At 32.4% G+C, this 23,009-nt stretch overlaps 4 protein-coding genes across 4 annotated transcripts; all 4 read left to right on the top strand.

Moving 5' to 3' along the window:
- Positions 1 to 1,394: 1,394 nt before the first annotated feature.
- Positions 1,395 to 6,450, top strand: LOC124910297 (protein STICHEL). The gene is made up of 7 exons (XM_047450924.1): positions 1,395 to 1,728; positions 1,914 to 4,192; positions 4,280 to 4,499; positions 4,595 to 5,080; positions 5,162 to 5,870; positions 5,949 to 6,033; positions 6,115 to 6,450. The coding sequence occupies exons 2-7, from the start codon at positions 2,009 to 2,011 to the stop codon at positions 6,205 to 6,207; spliced, it is 3,777 nt and encodes a 1,258-aa protein (XP_047306880.1). The 5' UTR covers positions 1,395 to 1,728; positions 1,914 to 2,008; the 3' UTR covers positions 6,208 to 6,450.
- Positions 6,451 to 6,913: 463 nt separating this feature from the next.
- LOC124910300 (NADH dehydrogenase [ubiquinone] 1 beta subcomplex subunit 3-B-like) lies at positions 6,914 to 9,145 on the top strand. Its single transcript, XM_047450926.1, has 2 exons — positions 6,914 to 7,210; positions 8,971 to 9,145. The coding sequence occupies exon 1, from the start codon at positions 6,984 to 6,986 to the stop codon at positions 7,191 to 7,193; it is 210 nt and encodes a 69-aa protein (XP_047306882.1). The 5' UTR covers positions 6,914 to 6,983; the 3' UTR covers positions 7,194 to 7,210; positions 8,971 to 9,145.
- A 4,307-nt stretch (positions 9,146 to 13,452) lies between these two features.
- On the top strand, positions 13,453 to 14,956 carry LOC124910299 (zinc-finger homeodomain protein 3-like). The gene has a single exon (XM_047450925.1). It carries the CDS (start codon positions 13,791 to 13,793, stop codon positions 14,727 to 14,729), a length of 939 nt encoding a protein of 312 aa, XP_047306881.1. The 5' UTR covers positions 13,453 to 13,790; the 3' UTR covers positions 14,730 to 14,956.
- Positions 14,957 to 17,625: 2,669 nt separating this feature from the next.
- LOC124945110 (CLP protease regulatory subunit CLPX2, mitochondrial) lies at positions 17,626 to 22,314 on the top strand. Its single transcript, XM_047485487.1, has 15 exons — positions 17,626 to 18,560; positions 18,688 to 18,749; positions 19,204 to 19,304; positions 19,385 to 19,464; positions 20,324 to 20,374; positions 20,501 to 20,575; positions 20,644 to 20,721; positions 20,860 to 20,916; positions 20,997 to 21,067; positions 21,160 to 21,265; positions 21,331 to 21,435; positions 21,508 to 21,570; positions 21,644 to 21,766; positions 21,860 to 22,015; positions 22,090 to 22,314. Exons 1-15 carry the CDS (start codon positions 17,823 to 17,825, stop codon positions 22,141 to 22,143), a joined length of 1,920 nt encoding a protein of 639 aa, XP_047341443.1. The 5' UTR covers positions 17,626 to 17,822; the 3' UTR covers positions 22,144 to 22,314.
- Positions 22,315 to 23,009: the final 695 nt, after the last annotated feature.

Below are 23,009 nucleotides of genomic sequence, written 5' to 3'. Positions count from 1 at the left end.
AAAATCAGCTCAATAAGACATGTGGTCTTTCTTTTGTTTTTTTCCTATTTGGATGTTTATTTATGTTTCCATTTATCCATTTTAGTCACAATCTTTTATTTCATATATCAATTATGTGCAAAAAAATAAAAAAATAGATGCATCATATTTTATTATGTTTTTTTTATATATTATAATGGAGATTCAATTATTATATTCCATTCATTTTTCATAGTGATATTGTATCAATTCCGTTAATTTATTTTATTTGGTAACAAACACTTTAATATAGTAATGAATATTAGCAGGAAATCACTAAAGAATTCATAATAAAATATATTATCTTCAATTAAATAAATAGTTTTAAATTTATCAAAACAGTTTCCATCTAAATTAAGTAATTTTTTTTTTATAAATTGAACAATAAATAAACAACTTATTTAAAATGTGACATAATTAACTAAAGTTATGGTTAATGAATTGAATGTTCTATGTAACCACAGATTATTAAGTTAGCAAAAAAAATCACAGTTTTAATTAACATATAAAAGATTTCTATATAATTATATATATTGTTATAAATCATATTCATATTACATTCTGTTCTCACTGCCTGTCATATTAAATGTCTTATTGATTTAGAAAAAAATTAATACACAAATTGTATACCATATTATAATAATATAATTAACTTATTTAAAATGTGACAAATTAACTAAAGGTAATGCATTTAATGTCCCATTCAATAATTTATTAAGTTACCAAAAAAAGCACAAATTCATTAAATAAGATATATCTAACCATTTATTATAAAAAAATATAGTTATATAAAAAAAATCATCTTATAATATAAGATTTTATTATATTTCAATAAGACTATACCAAAAATAAAACAAAGTCAGTACAGTAATACAGAAATCAAAGATTGAGCTATATAGACTATAATACAATAAGATTTAATAAATCATCAAATAATTATCTTATCATTTAAAATAAAAACTTTTTACAGTCTTTTTTCTCCTCTAAAAACATTTACATTCATACACATAATATTATGCCCAAGATATATTTCCATAATATTAATTATATATATATAAGTAAACGACAATTAACTGTGGGGTCCTAAAGAAGAAGATAAAATTTGAAATTTATATACTGTATCTGAAAATACTGATATATAATAGAACTGTCACACAAAAATCAATAATTCATTTTCTATTAAAAAAACATTTTTAATTTATCAATTATTGGCTTAATTATAATTTAATCCAAATAAATGATCACCTTACAACATTACTGAAAATTATTTTATTTGTTTTAATGGTATATCTCAATTAATTATACTTTATCAATTACTTTATATTAGAAGATCAGTCTCCCAAATACATTTTATTTTATATTAAGCTAATAAAATTATTTACAGTAGAGAGAGAGAAGAGGGAGAGGAGAGAGAAAATCTATGGGCGTGCGCTAGTGAAGCCGTGAAGTGTGAAACTCTGTCTCGGCGGAAATGGAGGGAGTTTCGATTTTCATGCTCGTTTTTGGCCTCCAATGAAAATTTTGGTGTTAAAGTATTCCAAAAATATACTCTAGAGAAGATTTAACTCTAGCTAGAAGGATTACAGTACAGTACAGTATGAATCAATCAATATTATATATGCATACTTTCAGCCACTATCTCTCTCTCCTTTTTCAGTTCTAGATCGCATATTCATCTCCTAATCTATTGCTAAACCTAAAACCCTACCGGTAAGCTTCTCTTTTCCTTCTTTCGATTTATATACTGTATATTCATCTCATCATACATTGAATTGAATGATTTTGACATAAAGAAAATCAAAAGAATCAGATCTGCACATTTCATTTCTAGTCAAACTGATTCTCACACCTGTAGTTAGTCAACATGTTAATCTGTGCCATTTGAATGAATGCAGTTGATTCTCTGTACTTGTATATCACTTCTATCATGATTCTCATTTGAGCTGGAAAGGAAAGTAGAAAGAGAAAGAGAAAGAGAAGGAGAGTGCCTATGTCGGAGATACGCGGCCGCGGTTGTAGCAGTCACGGAGGAATTGATCCAAGCAATCTTCACTTGAAAAAGGAGCTAACACAGATCAGGAAGGCATCTAGAGTTTTGAGAGATCCTGGAACAACATCTTCATGGCGGTCGCCTATGAGTTCCGCCAGATCTGCGGCGGCGATAATGGCGGCTTCTTCGTCATATGGACATACATATCGTCAGAATAAGTCTGTTAATGTAACGGCGGTTAGTGGAGTTGAAAGAGAGAGTAAGTTGGGAACAGGGAACGGCAATGGGAGAGATAAAAAGATTTTTCTGCATAATTGGATCATGCAGAGATCATCGAGTGAGAAAAGTGCGAATACAGCGAAGTCGGAGGAGAAGAGGTTGAGAAAAGATCAAGCTGATGATGCAAACGATGAATCTTCGTCTTCTTCGGCTCCAGCGGAGGAGGAGGAGGAGGAGAGCGTTGGCGATAGCTTGAGCGATGCTAGGAACGGAGGCGATACGAAGAGCGACACCTGCATTGCTGATCGGTATGCTTCTATGATTTTCAAATGTAATGATGCAAAATTAACACCGTCGGTGGTTAGACGGACTATTCCTAAAAGAAAAGCAAAGAAAAATATACACTCTTCTGCTTTTAGGCAAAAGATGATGAACAGCAGAAATTCAAAGCAACCATTAGAGGGTGCCGTCAGATCAATTGGGAACGATTTAGACAGGGATGATTCAGTGAGCTTGCTTGATCAATCCGATGATACTGAGGGATACTGTAATTTTGAAGATTTAGGGCGAGCTGCCGCAGCATCGTCGTCATCGCCCACAGCATTACTCTCTAGGCTTAAGAAATCCAAGCTACTGAAAAACCATAGCAAGAAGGAAGACTCTTCTTTCTCATACAGTACTCCAGCTTTATCAACGAGTTCCTACAACAGGTATTTCAATAGAAATCCAAGCACAATAGGTTCTTGGGATGCCACCACCGTTTCCTTTAACGATGGAGACGAAGAGGTAGATGATACCTTAGATTTACCTGGCCAACAAGGATGTGGGATTCCTTGTTACTGGTCTAAGAAGATGACACCAAAGAACAAAGGAGGAGGTTGTGGCAGTTGTTATTCACCTTCACTTTCTGATACATTGAGGCGACAAGGAAATCGAATCTTCTGTGGAAGCCAAAGCATTCACCACAGAAATCGTCGGGGATCATTATCGGGTTCGAAAAAGAAGAGACTCGCGTCTAGAAGTGCACAAGGTGTGATTCCATTGTTGACAAACGGAGATGATGGTCAAGGAGACTCCTCCATGGGAAGCGACGATGAGCTGTCCACAAATTATGGGGAGATCGATTTGGAGGCTCTTAGTAGATTGGATGGAAGGAGATGGTCGACTAGTTGTAGGAGTAATGAAGGACTAGAATTGGTAGCTCTGAATGAGGATGGAGAAGTAGAGGAAGGAATGCAAGAGAATTTGAATAGAAGCTTGAGTCAAAAATATCGTCCAATGTTTTTTGAGGAGATAGTTGGGCAAACAATTGTGGTTCAATCCCTTGTGAATGCAGTTTCAAGGGGTAGAATTTCTCCTGTTTATCTTTTCCAAGGTCCTAGAGGAACTGGAAAGACATCAATGGCAAGGGTTTTTGCTGCAGCCTTGAATTGTCTCGCAACTGAAGAAACTAAACCCTGTGGCGTTTGCAGAGAATGTGCTGATTTCATTTCTGGTAAGAGTAGGAACATTAAGGAAGTTGACATCACAAGTAAGAAGGGAATTGAAAGTTTCAAGCATTTATTGAAATTAACGTCATCCGGATCTTCATCAGCATTTTGTCGTCGCAAAGTGTTTGTTATCGATGAATGTCATTTGTTACCTTCCAAGATGTGGCTGGCTTTTATGAAGTTTCTTGAGGAACCCTCTTCAGGAGCTGTGTTTTTATTCTCAACAACTGATCTCGATAACATCCCTCGAACTGTGTTGTCTCGCTGCCAAAAGTACATATTCAACAAGATTAAAGATGCAGATATCGTGACCAGGTTAAGAAAACTCTCAGAAGATGAAAACCTAGATGTTGAATCAGACGCGTTAGATCTAATTGCTGCTAATGCTGATGGTTCACTTCGTGATGCTGAAACTATGTTAGACCAGTTGAGCTTGCTTGGTAAAAGGATTACCACATCCCTTGTTAACGAACTGGTATGTTTTCGCTTTCAAGTAATCATATTTCTTTCTGGGAAAATCTGTCCAGTATTAACAAACATGTTCTACTCTTCTCTTGTGTAGGTTGGGGTAGTTTCTGAGGAGAAACTGCTTGAACTTTTGGAGTTGGCCTTATCATCAGACACTGCAGAAACAGTTAAGAAAGCAAGAGAAATGATGGATTCGGGGGTTGATCCAATTGTGGTGATGTCTCAACTTGCCACCCTCATCATGGATATTATTGCTGGCACTTACCACATAATGGATTCAAGAAGTGAGGAATCTACTTTGGGTGGTGGAAATTGTAAGTTGCAATCTACATTATTCTTAATGATTATGAGGACATTGGCTAGTGTTTATTTCTTTCTAATGATTTGTTGTCTGTTTGTCGATCTTCAGTAACTGAAGGAGAACTTGAGAGATTCAAACATGCCTTGAAGCTACTATCAGAAGCTGAAAAACAATTAAGAGTTTCAACAGAGCGTTCAACATGGTTCACAGCAACATTACTGCAGCTGGGATCGATTCCATCCTCAGATCCTCCAACTCAATCAGGAAGCAGTAGGAGACAGAGCTCCAAGACTACTGAGGAAGATCCATCTAGTACCTCTAGAGAAGCAATTGTTCAGAAACAGAGATCCGATGCTCACTACTCGCTTCGAAGATCAAGTTGTTCTTCTCCTACTTCCCTACTTAACACTGCTTTCCAGTATTTAAACAATTCCCCACGACTTGTTGATGGCGCGGGTGATATGATTCCAAGATGTACAGACTCAAGCATGTTGGCAGACATATGGCTTTGCTGCATTGAGAAATGCCATTCCAAGACTTTGAAGCAATTGCTCCTCACTCATGGAAAGCTCATTTCGATTCTCGAAGCTGATGGTGAGCAATATCATTTGCTTCATTATTATTATAATTGTTTGAATGAAAAACAACAAAATCAGTTTTTTGTGGTTGCAACAGGTTATTTTGTGGCATATGTGACCTTTGCAGATGGGGACATTAAGATAAGAGCTGAAAGGTTTCTCAGCAGCATTACGAATTCGTTTGAAAATGTTTTACAATGCAATGTGGAGGTTAGAATGGTTGTAGCAGGGTCTGGTGACGAAATATCGGCATCAAAACAACAAAAACAGGTAGATGTTCCAAAAAACATTCGCAGCAGGGAGAGAAGAACAGTTTCTGGAAGTATAGAAATTCAATCTAGAGGAGTAAGCTTTGATGGTTCTTCTGTCGGAAGAAATCTTCAGTTGTCATCATCATCATCAATAGCAGCAGCATCACCTGTAAGGAAACCTGAGATTCAAAACCAAAGAATAGAAACTATAATTCGAGAACAGAGACTAGAAAACGCTTGGTTACAAGCGATGGAGAAAGGTACTACTCCTGGATCGGTTAGTCGTTTGAAACCAGAGAAGAATCAAGTGTTGCCTCAAGATGGAACCTTCCCTCCTCCTGCCAAGCAATTGGAATCAGTGAACTCTTTGGACAAGTCTTCTCAGCGATGGCAAGACGAACTGAACCATGAACTAAAGCTGTTGAATATCGACAATAATGTGAAGATTCTCGAAGAGCAGACTGGTCATCATCATCATCACCATTCTCATCCTATATCACCAAGCTTATTGCATGGAACTAACTTTAGGGGGAATTTCACCAAGGACAACAACATGTAAGTTAATTATTTAAACTGTATTATATATTGTAAAAGAGTATGACATAATTTATTATTAATGTGGTTTCTCTATAGGGGATATGAATCAGGAACTGGAGCTGGAGGTTGCAGTGGGCTTTTCTGTTGGAATAATGGAAAGAATCATCCTAGGAGAGGAAAGGTAAAACATAGCTTTTCGGTTAAGTGTAATTTATTTGAAAACAAAGCGACGAATTCTGTATTGATTTTGATGGGTGAACAGGTGGTTTCGCGTAAAGAAGGGACACGATTTTCATTGTTTGGAGAATGTGTGTCAAGAAGAAAGGCAGAGAAAAAGAATAGGGTAAGAAGATGATGATGAATTACACATTGGGGAATTTGTTTTTTTAATTTCTGGGTAGAGTTGTTATTCTATGGTTTTATTTTATTATTATAATTATTATTGTTATAAATTTGATCAATTGAAGAAAAATGTAAAGTTTCATCAAGCTTGGGCTGACTTTGAATAACTACTTTCTCATCTGAACAATAAGAGGAGGATTTGCCAAAGTCATGTTATTTTTTTTCTTAATGAAGTTCATTCAGTTTTGAAAGAGAATGATGGATTTTTAATGTGGTATTGGTTTGGTTAGTTTTAAGTAAAATTGCAAACATAATCTTAGTTATTCTTAATTTAAATATGACAGATATTAGATCGGTTTGATAATTTGTATAAAGTTAATAAAATTAGTAATATTCAGTAAGTTTGTAAGCTAATGAACTAAAATATAAAAATAATAATAATTTCAAACATAAATTCTTATTAAGCAAGTACAAAATAAAAATAAAAATTGGTATATCTATAAAAATGTATTCATATATATCATATAAATATATATATATATGTATAATGTTCGATTATTTGAATATTTGATAAAATGGTCCATATGCAATGGGCTTGATTGGTATTGTTAATTGAATCAAATATTTATGCAACGGGTTTGGATCCCAAGTTAGCTAGCGTAGATTATATGGCCCAGTTCAATACGGATTAGGCCCATTAACAGTCGTCGCTCTGATGGTGAGAGAGAGATCGAGAGAGCAAAGAAAGAGAGGAAGAAGAGAGATCTGGAATAGAGAGAGAGAGAGAAGATGGGAAAGCCACTAGGTCCTACAGGAGAATTCTTCAAAAGAAGGGATGAATGGAGGAAGCATCCGATGTTATCGAACCAGTTCCGACACGCATTTCCTGGCCTAGGCATAGCCGTCGTCGCCTTTAGCATCTACTGCGTTGGCGAGTATGCTTACGATAAGATCTACGCCCCTTCGCACTCTCATTCCTCCTCTTCTCACTCTCACTGAGAAGAATCCTTCACATGGTATCCCCCCTCCACTTCCTTTGATTCGGTCTTTTTCAAGGAAATTAGGGTTTCTTACGCGTAGAATTCGTTTCTTTCGTGTTGTGCTTTGTTTGCATCGATAGAAGAAAATAAACATTTACAAAAACGCCTTTATTGTTTCAATTGATGTTTAATCTTCTTATATAGACAATGGAATAGAACTTGAAATCAACTAGGTAAATCTCAATTAGTATCTGGAAGCTTCATTATGTAGCTTCACTGTCTCATTTTTCACAAAAAAAAAGGTTTCAGAAACTCAACCAAATGATTCCCCTCAACAATTGTTAGCACCATAACTCAATTGAATCACAAGAATGCAGGGAGATGATATCTCCTTGATTTGATTCATCCTATTTGTTCTTAGCACCATAACTTCATAATTCTGCTTGTTGAATACTCTGCTTTGCTCCATCTATTGAAGTATTTGTTCATCTCATGTACACTCTTTATCTAAAGAAAAACGTGTTTAGGGTGTGTTTAGAATGTTATGAATCGATGATGTTCATTCAGAGATTCAAAAGAAAGCCTAGATAGTTGAGGAACCATAGATGAACAACATACTAGAAATTGTGCTTTCATTCAATAATCAATTCACAAGGCATAATCCAATTCCTTTGATACAGTAAAAGTTTTTTGTTCCCTTGTTTTAGTTAGAGAAAATCTTATTTTTTTACCAACACATTGGACCTATTTCTCAGAAATTAGAGTTAAGCGTGGAATTGATTTCTTTCGTGGTTGTTGATGATTAATTATATCCTCTTGTGCTTTGATTGCATCCTTACTGATTGAAGAAAATAAACATTTACGGAAAAAAACTGTATTGCTTGAAAAATGGAACAAAACTTGAAATCAACTAGGTAAATCTGAATTAGTATCTGGAAGTTTGTCCCATGGTTCATTGTGTAACTTTACTGTGTCATTTTTCATAAAAAGTTTCTGAAACTCATCCAAATGTTAGCACCCTAACTCAGTGGAATCACAAGAAGAATGCAGGAAGATGATATCTCATTGATTTGATTCTTCCTCCTATTTGTTCTTGTCTTGGTTGCTTTTTCTATTGTAATGTCTTACCTTCATAATTCTGCTTGTTGAATACTCTGGTTTGCTCCATCTATTAAACATTGATGTATTTCTTCATCTCATGTACACTCATCATCTAAAGAAGAACCCGTTTAGGGTGTGCTTAGAATGACATGAATCAATAACGTTAATTCAGATATTCAAAAGAAAGCCTAGTTGGTTGTGAAACTATAGATGAAAAACAGACTACAAATTGTGTTTTCATTCAATAATCAAGACACAACTTGTAGTTACACTATATTAATATCTTCATCTACCCAAGTTTACAATCCTGACCCTTATAATCTTTTTACTAGTAATATCTACATTGTAAATTCACATATCTATTTTTGGTTTTCATGATATGATTGAATTTCTTCATTGTTTCCAAACTACTATGGTTATCAAATGATTGAATAACGGGGAGCAATTTACTTACGATATTAGTTGATCATTTCTGATTTAACAAAACATGGTTTTCCTCAAATATGAGTCTCCTAGACAAGATAAAAGGAGTGCAAGAACTCAACTCCATATTTCACCTTGAATTGGTGAAAATGTGCTGAATTTCTGAGTTTTCACGTAGGATTAGAGTCCTTCCTCCTGAATTGAGAACAATCATATTCATTCAAATAGATGGGGGTAAAAACTAATGAGTTCGTTATTTTTATTTTTTGCAGGTGAAATTGTGTTAGGGATGGTTTTGGTTTCTTGACCTTTGGTGGGGGCGCTGCAATTGGTGCTTCTGTTTATATTTGGTTGTTGCTGAATAAGGTTGTCTTAGGCTCGAACCTTGTTATTTGATGACTAATACTATTTCTATAATATTAAGTTGTGTTTTCTTCTTCTCTTATTGTTCATGAATGGTGTATTATTTGGAAACTGAAACAAGTTTTTGTTTCTCTATATATTTCAAACTTATAAATGACCCATTTTGAAACATATAAATATTGTTTTGATATAAAAGAAATAAGAAATCCTAGACCTGGCCCCCACAGACATAGTAAAGAAAGAAAAGTGATGAAAAAACATTTGTATCATGCTGTAAAAGCTCTCTAGGAAACATTTTTACACGCAAACTTATAAACCAAACCAAAGCAATTTAAAGTACATACATATGTAAGGTAAGATTCATTATTGAATTGGTACAACTTTTTGTTTCAAATCCACTCACTTTATCTGTTCTTGTCTTGGATCAACCGTTATAACATTTTTATAAAATATAATTGAATAACTCTATAAAAAGATAAATTGAGTTTTTTCTTCAAAAAATAATATATACATAAAGAACAAATGAGAAGGTCCTACACTTGATATTTGGTACAAAAGAAAGTGGGTTGGGGGAATTAGATCGAATATATGTGAATATTGTCGAAGCATATTCGTTTCACATTGGTTGTTCGACTTTTACACTAGGCGAGTTTGTGAATATTGTCGAAGGAGGAAAGCATATCCGATTCACATTGGTGGTTGCGAATACTGTTAATTGAGATATTGTGACCTTGTTTATCAGTGTATATATAAATATGAATTAATAGAGTGGTTAATGAGTCTCTTAATCTTCAATAGATCTCAGTTCATTCATTAATTAAATTTTTATTCCATTGTTTATAATAGATATTGTGACCTTGTTTATCACTATATATATAAATATGAAAAATAATGTTCATGTTATATATAGATGTGAGAATCAGAATTAAGCCAGTCTGTGGATATTCTTGTAATAAAAAAATGGAAATTGAATATTGCTTTAATTTATTACTTGTAAAATAATGATCTTCTATACTCAGCCCAGCCAGCCAGCCCGCCCCGACCCAGTTCAGACTAAGGGATTGTGAAAAAAAATTATAGTGGGACCCGGAAACATAAAATTACAATCTAAAGCTTTAACTAAAATTATTTGAAAAAACAGTTTTATTTATTTATTTAACATTTGAAATAACTAACTACATAAATTTGAAAATTTTGTACTCGACTGAAAGTTTGAAACATTGTTTTCAAATGGGCCTAGTACTGTTTTCTTTTATGTGTGAGGGTTCTGTGATGTGACTTTAAATTGGCTTTGAATCTTATTTATTTATTTATATATATATTCTATAAGTTTATGGCCATTTCTTCTTATTATTATTATGGTGTTGGTATTTAAGTTAGAGGAGAAGACAAATATTTAAAGGTGGTGGGAATGTTCCCAACGGCTATACTTTACTTTTTTTTCTCTTACAATTTTTTTTTTTATTTTTTTTTTATTATATTTAATTGTTACAAGAGATGATTACTCATATATTTAAATTCAGTCCTTCCATTGCCCTGGCACCCTATAAAAATATATAATAATTTTGTATTTAAATTTATTAAAAATAATTTAATCTAATTTAATTAATTAAATATTTTAACATTATTATTAAGGTCATGAGTTCAAAGTTGCCTTTCACCGTGGGTTAGGGCAACCAAATAATATATTTATGATTTTCAAAGTTCAAACATAAGTTCTTACTCTACCTACCACTTAACAACATATCTTATTAATAATTGAAATAAAAACATATATATTGAATTTGTAATTATCATATTAATTAGTGTATAATTTGAAAGAAATAGAAATAGAGTTAGGCGTGTGCTTTTGAAGCATGCATTTGAAACAAGAAGAATGATTATTATTATTATTACATAAAGGCTTAAAGGAAGTGAAGGGGGGGGCCTGGGGATGGGGGCTTTAAGTTCTAGAAATGACTAATCATGGCTAAAAGTTTGTCTAACATTGTTACAACTGTGGAAGCTAAAAGATATATATATCATTTTCTTCTATATAAAGTAACACCATTAATCTTTTATTTTTTAGTGACCATTTTCAATATATATTTTGTAATAGAAAATCAAATCCACAAAATTTCTATTTTCTTAGTAATAAATGGGCAATGGTGTAGGCCAAGCAAACAAGACACTTGGCTAGGGCAAATTAATTAAGATGAATTGAATGTCACCAATATTATTAAAATATTGGTTTTGTTTTTCCTTTTTGGGTTATGATTTATAAAATGTTTACAAGTGTAATAATATTTATTAATTTGGGCTGGCGGTGATTGAGATGTATGGGTCTTGAAAATGGTGATGAAATTATAAATGTGTGTCATCAAAACCCTATTTATTATTCTTGGTGGCCCCTCTTCATCTTCTTCTTCATACAGCAATAAATATTGTAAAAAAAAATTATATATATATATATATATTGTACAGTACCATTATTATTATTATTAAAACTATTATCTGATTTCTCTTCTTTGCATGTGACTACTTATTTGGTTAGTGAATGGACAACTTTATTTTAACACAGAAAAAGCATTACCAACAATGGCAATTAATTAAAAACAACAACTAAGGTCTTGTAAATAGTTATATATGGGTTATTTTAAATCAACTAATTTAGTAAAAAAAGAATTTTTATGTACATGGAAAGGTTAAAATTAATAATGAAAAAAAGTAACATAATAATAATAGAGATGGAGACAAAATTTTAAAGAAGTTGATTTATTTAATGGAATATTTATACTTATGGGAATAAAATAAAGGAATGGATAGTGAAGAATAAAGTGTTTTTGTGTTTGTGGGTGTAAATATATAGAGGTATAATAATAATTATTATTACATGTCCATCTACTTTTGACTAGAGAAATGAAATAATGTGAGTTAATAATATTAATATTGTATAAAAATAATAGGCTCATAGGTAAAATGGAGCTATTTATTTGCCGTGTTAATTGAGATTTTAGATATTGTTTTTCGTATTTTACAATTTTGGGAATGTTAATGTTAATGTTATAAAAACGATATTTTGTCTTAATGGTTTCAAACGTCGTTAATTTATTATTTACGTGTAATTTATAAATAAAGTATTAATATCACAAATTTTAAGTATCGAATTTTAACGAATAGAGGAATTTTGACTACCAAATTTTAGAGAATCGATAATCAAAACCGTTATTTCACTTAAATCAGACTAAATTAGATAAAAGATTGTAAATATTTCGGCTACCAAAAATATAGTCAATAATTTTGATATAGTCAAAAGATAACTTTTAATTTTGTCAAGGTTTTGAATTATCAAAACTTGAGTAATAGGAGGTTACACCTAAATGGATAAAACGTTTTATCATCTTAATTTTTAACTTATTATTTTTGTTTTGTATCATTTTAATGACAATGAAGGTCAAATAGTGAGATTTGAAAACATAAAATCTGAAATTTCAATTAAAGTAAAAAACAAATAATAATTTGTATGTTGATAAATGTTAGTAGGACAATAGACTGACAAAATTGAAACACGAAAATGACTTGATAATTAAATTATTGAAACATCCACCAATAAAGCCTCCATCACGCTTCTGTTTGCTTCTACTACCACTACCCAATAATCTCTCTTTAATACCACTCACTATCCATCTCCATATATACATATCATTTTCACTTTTACATCATTTTTTAATTCAATTTTTAACCCATCAAGTAACTAATTTTTTAAAAAACAAAAAACAGAAAATTGAGATGGTGGTGGGGGTCCTCTGTGAAGAAATAAAAATGGTAAATATTTCCTGCAGTAGTAAAACCAGCGCGTGAAGCAAAGAAGTTATTTTGCAAGCAAACCCTATTTTCAGCATAAATAATTACTTCACCTTTTTGACTCTCCTTCTTATATATATATATATATATAACATGACATGTCTCCTTTTATATTTACATTTACTTTTACTTTTTTTACCAACTTGAAGTGTGCCTTTTTTTACTATTTCATTTTCTTCTAAAACAGTAATCATATATTGGTCTAGTCTCTGGTCACTGCATGGTGTAGGGAAAAGAAAAATTCAGTCTTTTTACATTTCATTCATTAATAAACAGAATAATTAATTAATTAAACTAATTGTTTATAAATTCAGTAATAAATTATTCACATGCATTGCATGAGTATTGAGGTGGGTTATGGGTATCTAAATTTATTCAGTATTAGAGCATGCATGCAATTAATTAATTAACCCTAATTTAATAATATTGCAAATTTATGAATCTGACCATCTTCTGTATTTTCAAGAATCATGATTTTCTCTCTCTAAATTGTCTGACATAAATGGCGTAAACTTGATGCCTGATAGTGCAAGCAAAGCAATCACTTCCACATTCTCTCTCTATATCTATCCGTGTGTGTAAAAACACACTGCTACTGTGTGTTTGTCTGTTAAAAAGAAATCTGCTTTTTTTTTCTTTATTATCTCTTTGCTTGCTTTTTGGTCCCTCCAATTACTTATAAGCTCTGAATATATTGTTATTATTTAGAACCCACCTGCAAAAATCTCTCATTTCTTCTTCAATCTTCTCAAATCAATTCTTGATCATAAATGTAGTAGTTTTAGTAAGTAATTGTCTTCTTTTATTTACTGTGCACATAACCTGTTCGATGAAATTTCATTAAGCTGATTCTTATTTTCACTCATAACCCAACTCAGATTTTCTAATGGAACTCTCAAATCATCATCATCATCAAGAAGATGATATTCCAGTTCCGATCAACACTTCATATAGTGGTCACATGATCCATCATCTTGAATTACCCATTTCCTCAGCTCCTCAAATTCACTCCAATGGTAATTCTACTCTCATCCCATCTTCTGCTGCAGTAGACGTTCTTGATCATGACCATGGGGCGGCGGCGGCGGTGGCGGCGGTTGTGCCATACAAGAAGCCGGCGGTGATAAGGTACAGAGAATGTCTAAAGAACCATGCAGCTTCCATGGGTGGGAATGCAACTGATGGGTGTGGAGAATTCATGCCAAGTGGGGAAGAAGGTACAATTGAAGCATTAACATGCTCTGCTTGTAACTGCCATAGAAACTTCCATAGAAAAGAAGTAGAAGCTGGTGATTACTTCCATAATATGAGAACTCAAAGGAAACTTCTTTTGACCCATCATCATAATAAAACCATCTTAGGTTCAGCCCCGGATCAGGGTAGTAATTTAGGGTACCCTACAGCTACCGGTGCCCTTATTCCCTCAAGATCAGCACCACACCACCATCAGATGATAATGTCCTACAATATGGGTCCCATTCCTTCAGAGTCTGATGAACAAGAAGATGGTGGTGGGGCTTTCTCCAGACCAGCTCATAGCCATCATAATTATAATAACCACCACCACCAACAGTACCACCATCAGCATCATCGGGTTGGGAAGAAGAGATTCAGGACAAAGTTTTCTCAAGAACAGAAGGAGAAAATGTTAAACTTTGCTGAGAAAGTTGGATGGAAGATTCAGAAACAAGAGGAATCCATTGTTCAACAGTTCTGTCAAGAAATTGGAGTCAAGAGGAGAGTGTTAAAGGTTTGGATGCATAATAACAAGCACAGTCTTGCCAAGAAGAACATTAACTCAGCCATTGATCATCATCTTCCTTAAGAAATACTATGATTAATTCAGGTTCTTCTTTTTGTTCTTGTTCTTGTTCTTGTTCTTGTTCTAATTCATGATCATCTTTGGTCTATTGAGTGAAAGACATCTGTTTGGATAGCTAGGGTTAATTAATTATTAGTAGTTGTGATGGGTAATGTTTAATCTATTTAATTAAGAGGATTGATCATAGGGTTTGGTTACTTATCTTTTTATGTATGATCATTTTGAAGATCCAATATCAACCTTTTCTCTCATTTGGTTATCTCAAACCATTATTTGATTTGGACCTGAATTAAGATATGTAACTGAAAAAACAAATATGCTTGTTTTCAAATAGCCACATTAAAGACACAACATGTTGGTGGTTGGGAGGATTCTTGTTTTTTTAATAGAAATTAACGATTAGTGTTTAAATATTACTTTTAAACTTACTTAAATTATTAATACCTTTTCATCTTTTTTTTATTATACACAGAAAGGTATTATAGTTTAATTTTAACACCTTGATCTATCCTTAAGTCATATATAATATTATTACTGTTTCTTTGGTGTTAATTTTGGTGAAAGATATCATAAGACAATCATCATCCAATCTAATTTTTATGTATTTGTATATTTCAAGGATTAATGGAAACAAATAAATTTATATTGTAGGTAATAACTTTGTAAGGGGATTACTAATTTTTAAATTTAAAATTTAAAAATAATAAACAGTTTATTGTAATAAATGTTGATATTGATGTGGGTTTATATCAATTGACTGAATTTAATATAATGTTATTTTTTTAATGAATATGATAAATAAGCCACCTTCCTACAAGATGGTTATTAATGGTGAAGCATGATTTTTTGAGCCAAAATTTATTAGGGGCAAGTCAAGTATTTAATGGTTATCTACTACTTCAGTAGTACTGAATTGACTTATCCATAACATGTTATTAACATAAAAAAAATTAATAACCCTACATAAATAAAAATCATTGCAGTAAAAAAATAATTCACCATGAAGGGTCAAATCATAAAAGCAAAATGACAAATGAAAAACACTTTGGAAGTATATATTCACAATTCTTCTCAAATTTAATCATTATTATTATTATTATAGGCCAAATAGTTTATAATAAAGTGGTGTAATTATATTTTTCATTTTTCCCATACAAAAATGGGTCTAGATCTTGTATGAGAATGAAATGAAAATTGAAGTGTTATAAGAGTAATTTAAATGTTCAAAATTTCTAGTGTTCAATTTTCATTAAAGGACACTTTATTTTAGTTTGAGATTTGAAAATTTTAAAACAAGGTTTGTTTTCAAATAAAAATGAACTGATGCATGGATGCCTATAAAAATTAGGAAAATAACAATTTAATTTGCTTTTGATATAATTATAGAAACAAAATATATTTTTCAAGTTGGAAAAACCTACAATTTGAAATCAAAAGTCCACCCAAAAGGTTAAATTCACGCATGGATGCCTATAAAAAAAAATAGAAACCGGCATTAAAACAAAAACGGTTTTTTGCCATGCTTTATAACCTACAATTTAGACATACTAATCCTATAACACATAATAAAGCAAATGAAATTGAGAAAAAAAAAATAGTAGAGGAAAATATGATGACTCTATAATACTAAAGCATATGAAAATGAATAGAATATAAATTAGTGTTTTGGGCTTTAGTCCACTTCCGGACCCTGAGCGTTCCATTTAATATATACACATCATTTTTAAAACAACAAAAATAGTGAAAGACTTGTGAAAATCAAATTAAAATATAAATATAATACTACTTCTAAATGGTGTTTATACAGTCTAGGACTAAAATTCATCTTACATAAATAAAATATTCTAAGTTAATTACTTTAAAAAACACTTATATAAGAAAACAAAGAACTGAAACAAGGTTCTAAAGTTTGTTACGAAGGGTAAATAAAGAACTAAACTTGTGTAAGATGCATATCAAATCAAACATCTTATAAAAGTAGAGATAACAATGTGCAGACCGAAACACGATTTCAAATATTTTTTTTACTACCATTTCCGTCTGTTCAGTTTCGTAAAATATCCGCAGGAAACTGTTATACCATATTTTAATTATAATTTTTCTTGATAAAGTGATATAAACGATTTTTTTAATAATATACATATAAATATAAATATAGTAATATATTAAAATATTATATTATTATAAAGAAATAAACATAATTTTTTTATAAAATAAAAACAAATAAATAAATATATAAGTGATGTTATATATTTAATTTTGTTTATTAGAAACAGAATAGGTAACATCAGGCGATTAACTATGAACTGCTCTAACTCTACGATTTTTGACTCAAATTGCTCTATTAGGGCATTTTTTCTCGGTTTGATCGGGATGAAACAATGATGATATTTGTGTACGCTTACTCGATCTCACTAAAATTCTATCCCGAATACTATAAACACAATTACATATATAATATTTATTTTTCATATTTTATAAAAAAATTAAGTTTATTTTTTATAATATTATAAGTATTTAATATATTATAATATATAATATTAAAAATATGTTTATATAATTTTATTAATATATATTTTTTTAAAAGAATATGTTTTTTTAAACCAAACAGAACAAAGATAGTAGTAAAATAAATCCCGAAATATAATGATCGGGAATGATAAACACATTCCATGTTTTATTTTCATCAATAATATAGGATACACAAATATCATTCCGATCAACTATCAAAAAACCGTCTTTAAATGAATAATATAAATTAAAAACCGTGATACGGAATATAATTGTTCCAAACACAAAAGGTGTGTTAATATTACATGAATAAACAATGAGGTTGATTTGAGCGTGTGTTATTGAAGATCAGGGGCTTATATTTCCTTATCTCAATCGGGTTTCATATTTCCGCTACTGTAATATTACAAAAGCTTCTCTCCACGGCGGCGCCACCATTTTCATCTGGAATTCCGATTAGCTTGAACTGGTGAGCGGCGAGCATCTCTCTCTCACAAACACACACACACACGAACACGCGACGACGACGATAGTCTTATAAATGAAAGCAAGCAGATTCTAAATCGGTAAAAGAAGAATACTATTATGTCTGCAATAATTCGATGGACCAGAAAGTTCAGATTCATGTCGGTTAAAATCGCATCCTTTAACCTGTCTTCCTCATCATACCATCACTTGTCCTTCATCCCTCCACTTGACAACCCAGCAAACCAACTGCGGCGCCGTCGGTCCGCCGTCTTAATAGGGTTTCAAGAAAGGTACAAATGGGATGGAACCTCCGATGATTTTGATCCAATTCGCGCCGAGGTGAACTGTCCTCGTTGCTCAAAATCTATGCACGCAATCTTCTCTACCCGACCGCTTACAATCACCGGTGGTGAAACCGGTATCTACCAAGCCCTCAATGTATGTCCCCATTGTAGAACAGCATTCTATTTCAGACCCATTAAGCTGGAACCTTTACAGGGAAATTTTATTGAGATTGGTAGAGTTAAGAATAGTGAAAATAAATCGGATTTTACTAGTTATGATGATGAAAATGGTAGAACTGGTTCTAAAATTTGGGAGAAGTTGAGATCATATGGAAGTGATGCCACAGACAGCACAACTGAAGAGAGAAAAGGTGGGAGTGAAGCCCAAATGCCTATTAGTGAGACTATTCTCTTGCAAAAGGATGCTGGTGAAAGTAGAAATAGTGGTGGAGGATGCTCTGAAGAGGTGAATGGATGGGGTGGGGCAAATTTGGGCATTGATCTACCAACACCTAAGGAGATTTGTAGACGGCTTGACGATTTTGTTATAGGGCAAGAAAAGGCTAAAAAGGTCTAAAACTAGTTAAGTTGAGCTTTCTGATCTTTGAAAGCAAGAAAAAAATACTTATTCTTTGCTAAAAGATTGTCTTAAGGTCAAAGTTTTCTTCTTGTTGACAGCTTAAATGATTCTGTGACAGGTTCTATCTATTGCTGTTCATAATCACTACAAAAGGATATGCTATAGCAACCTGAACAAGCTGTGAGTTCTTTTTCACTTCATTTGTTTTCATCCTTACTATTCCAATAACAATAACTTTCTGGGTTGTTTCTTCTTCTTTTTTCCCTGCCCTACTTTGGAGTCCATTTCAATCCCAATTTACCATTCTGCAAGGAGAAGTGGCTTTTTGAGTTCCGTTCACATATCATAGAAATATCAAGCATGCTGTTCTTGTTAGTCCTAAACAAAGTTTGTGAATTACCTTCTTTTGCTTCCCAGAAATCTATCTTGGAATTTTGTTCTGTTTTATTTTCCTGAATAATCAACTAATCACATCTAAATTTAGTTTAACTACTCCTTGTGTCGAGACACACCATGCCGCTTTACCTGAATAGAAATGACACATAAGTTGGATAAATTATTCAAATGTTGTTGATTATACTGTGAGAGATTTAACATTACCAATACTTACGTGATGAGTACCATTAAATCCTAGGTCTGACATAGCATCGATTAAAAGTGAACCTGACGATGACGATGGTGATTTTGTAGAGCTTGAGAAAAGCAACGTGTTACTGCTGGGTCCTACTGGCTCAGGTAAAGCAATTTGTTTATTGGTTATTAATGATCTTATATTGTACTTACTATTTAAAATATTCCCCATGTGTAATATACAGGGAAAACGTTACTTGCCAAAACATTGGCTCGTGTGGTAAATGTACCTTTTGTCATTGCAGATGCTACAGCTCTAACTCAGGCAGGTTTGACTTAGTCTATCATTTAAAACAATGTCTTTTGTGCAAGTTTCCCACACCATTATCTTGTTGATATTTATTCTAGATGTTCAAAGTTTTTAGTTGTAGACTGCAGTCTTTGAGAATTCTCGAAACTGTTTGATTGTTTACTGGTTTGATGTTTGAGCTCTTCTTTTTCTAACATCATGTATGCTGTTTGCATATTTAGTCTTCCCTTGTGAACAAATTTTGGTGGAAGCTTTTCCAAATGGATCCTGTTTTCCATTATGTTTGAAGGACACCTTTTAAGATCCCTAGTTTTGTTATCATAAACTTTGGTGGAAGCTTTTCCAAATGGATCCTGTTAAACTGAGAAGAAGCTGGAAACTCCATTTGTCCAGAACACCGTAGCCAACCCATTAACATTTTTTTTTTCTATTCAGTATCCCCTTATTTGCATCTTAACATCTTTGTGTCACCCAATAATGAGACAATGGAGATTTAGAACCTACAAAGATTATTTTTTAGGACTTAGATGCTCTATATGGGGTGGCTAGCGATCGGAGTGTTGAGCAAAGAAAGGAAATTAGGGCGGGAATGTTTGCCATCATCTTATGGACCATAAGAACTATATAGATCAAGAGGAACTGGGGTATCTTTGAAGAATGACAGAGTATCGCACGTTCTATTTGGTTCAGGGAAAGAAGTATCTTGCGGGTGTGCTCAGGCTTGACAATCATATTTTTTCACTATGAATTGCTACTTGATTAAAGGCCTGCCTATGCATTTAGTGACTTATATGTCTTGTTGTGAGAATTCACATTGTTGCATGATTGAATGACACTTAAGCAACCAATGCCTTTTGTTGTCCCTTTTTTCCAGGCGGGATATGTTGGAGAGGATGTAGAATCAATCTTGTACAAACTGCTAATGGTACGATGACCTTGATGAGTCTTATTGGTGAATGCACACCTTTAAAGAAATGTTACTGTCTCATATTCATGCCTTTTATACCAACTATTTTTGGAAGGAAACTGACCAACAGTATGAAAACTTTAGGCTGCTGATTTCAATGTGGAAGCAGCTCAACAAGGAATAGTGTACATTGACGAGATTGATAAGATCACCAAAAAGGTCTTCAAAGTTATTTAGTTTATGAATTAAGCATGAAAATCAATAATTTCAGAGTGTGATCTGTGTAGGCTGAGAGCTTAAACATTGGCAGAGATGTATCAGGGGAAGGTGTTCAACAAGCATTGCTCAAAATGGTTGAAGGAACTGTACGTTAATTATCTGCCTTTAGATGTTCTTCTATTATTTGATTTGCTTAAAAGATCTTTTCTTGTCTCTCCTTTCTTTTCTGAACAAATCGAAGAACCATTTTAATGCTTCTTCATATTGTTACTTTATCTGGTCAGATTGTGAATGTCCCTGATAACAGAGCTAGGAAGCAACCTCGTGGAGATTGCATACCAGTTCAGTAGCCTTGACTGTTATCTCTATCCTATTGTTTCTTTTGGTTATAGGCTAATATTACGGTTGTTGATGTTGACAGATAGATACAAAAGACATTCTTTTTATATGCGGTGGAGCATTTGTTGGTTTAGAAAGGACAATTTCAGAAAGGTGATGATTACCTTCCCCATTGTATATACTTTTGAGATGATCTGTTCGGGATGGAATTTTATAATATCTAAATATGTTTTTCCTTGGCATAGACGAGAAGATTCTTCCATTGGTTTTGGGGCTCCAGTTCGTGCCAATATGAGACTTGGTAGAGGGGAATTAACTAATGCTACTGTAGCTTCCTCATTGTTAGAATCTGTAAGTGCTGTTATATTTTGACGATTCTATTTTTAAACTATAAATAATTGCATTGTCGACTACAGGTTGAAAGTAGCGACCTTGTTGCATTTGGCTTGATACCTGAATTTGTTGGTCGGTTTCCTATTTTAGTGAGTCTATCCGCTCTAAATGAGGACCAACTTGTTGAGGTAAGTAGGTTTAAATTTGAGTAATTTATTTGAAAAGAGAGTCACTAAGAAAATTGTGTGGAAAAATTATAGGTTCTGATGCAGCCTAAAAATGCACTTGGGAAGCAGTATAAAAAGATGTTCAGCATGAATGAAGTAAGTAATATAAGGTTTCAATTATTATATTTTATTGGGCAACAGATTATGTAAAGGTGGAATATTTTGACAGGTAAATTTATACTTTACCGAGAGTGCACTTAGATTAATTGCAAAGAAAGCGATGGCGAAGAACACTGGTGCACGTGGTTTAAGATCAATTTTAGAGAATCTTCTTACTGATGCTATGTTTGAGGTTGGCCGTTGGTGGTTGATAGAAATGGATTATTTGAAACATGGATTTTTTGAATTTGAAACTATTATTATTATTATTGTGTGTGTTTTGTAGGTACCATCATCAAGAGATGCAAAGTGTTCAGTGGGAGGAGAAAGAATAGATGCAGTAATGGTTGATGAAGAAGCTGTTGGAACAGTAGACAGCCCCGGATGTGGAGCCAAAATACTCCGATCGAGAGGAGAAGAAGATGATCATCCCAATTCGCAGGTACATACGCTTGTTAAGAATGAATCGAATACTCTATTATTAATTCATAACAACTGGGCAATGTTGTTTTTCAGGAAGGAATTGGGGCAGGAGAAGGTGAAATCAGTTCAGGAGCCATGAGCATATGATATGATGATTTTCTCTTTGTTTCTTTCTAACATGATGAACATATATATATATATATGTGTTGTACATATACTACTTGTTTTCTCTTTAGAATGAATGAATATGAATGCTAGGGCTAGGGTTCGTATTCATCTTTTGTGATCCATATGATGAAAATATCAGATTTTTCAGTCTGTTTTCATTCTCCTCCTCTTGATCTAGATCATAATTAATTTGTATTATTAACCATAATCTATTTAATGGTTATTTGAAGAACATATTGTCTAAACAATGCTTATGTTATAAATGAAATGATATTTATTTTTGGGCTATTTTTGTGAGATTTGTGTATTTTAATTTGTTAACAGTGGTTTGGTTGAATAAAAAATTTAGAAACATAACTTTGAAGAGAGATTTTAGGAAATATAACTTTTTTTAGACTGTATTTATATATTACATTGATTTTTTTATTTTTTATTTTTAGATTTATGGGTCCTAAACTATAGAAGAAGGTTTGAAATGCCTTAAAAATTGTTTATTGTGTGAGATTAATTGAAAAGAGAGTGAATGATTAATTATGTTTACAAATATGATAAATTAGTTAAAAAAAAATAAAAAATCCGGCCTTCTAATATTTACTTAGGCCTCTATTTAATAAATGAAAAGAATATGTCTTTATTCTTTAATACATGTTTTGGGCCTTTAGACAGTAAATTATAGGCCTTATATTTTGTCAAAAGAATAATATTAGATCATAAAGGTCCATTCATATAAATCAATTTAACTAAAAATCTAAAAAATTATTAGAGAACTATTATAATATACTAGCATTTAGCCCGTGCATTTGCACGAGTAATAATATAAAAAACCGTGAAAAAAATTACGGATA

This window comes from Impatiens glandulifera, chromosome 7, assembly GCF_907164915.1.
Source record: "Impatiens glandulifera chromosome 7, dImpGla2.1, whole genome shotgun sequence".
In the NCBI taxonomy this organism is placed as follows: Eukaryota; Viridiplantae; Streptophyta; class Magnoliopsida; order Ericales; family Balsaminaceae; genus Impatiens; species Impatiens glandulifera.
This window is presented reverse-complemented; position numbering and strand designations above follow the sequence as displayed.

Excerpts from the sequence above, each read along its gene's own strand:
- LOC124910297 (XM_047450924.1), top strand. The coding sequence starts at position 2,009 with ATGTCGGAGATACGCGGCCGCGGTTGTAGCAGTCACGGAGGAATTGAT. Across the intron at positions 4,193-4,279 it reads CATCCCTTGTTAACGAACTG|GTTGGGGTAGTTTCTGAGGA; the intron begins GTATGTTTTCGC and ends TCTCTTGTGTAG. Across the intron at positions 6,034-6,114 it reads ATCATCCTAGGAGAGGAAAG|GTGGTTTCGCGTAAAGAAGG; the intron begins GTAAAACATAGC and ends ATGGGTGAACAG.
- LOC124910300 (XM_047450926.1), top strand. The coding sequence starts at position 6,984 with ATGGGAAAGCCACTAGGTCCTACAGGAGAATTCTTCAAAAGAAGGGAT.
- LOC124910299 (XM_047450925.1), top strand. The coding sequence starts at position 13,791 with ATGGAACTCTCAAATCATCATCATCATCAAGAAGATGATATTCCAGTT.
- LOC124945110 (XM_047485487.1), top strand. The coding sequence starts at position 17,823 with ATGTCTGCAATAATTCGATGGACCAGAAAGTTCAGATTCATGTCGGTT. Across the intron at positions 18,561-18,687 it reads GGCAAGAAAAGGCTAAAAAG|GTTCTATCTATTGCTGTTCA; the intron begins GTCTAAAACTAG and ends ATTCTGTGACAG. Across the intron at positions 21,068-21,159 it reads GAAAGGACAATTTCAGAAAG|ACGAGAAGATTCTTCCATTG; the intron begins GTGATGATTACC and ends TCCTTGGCATAG.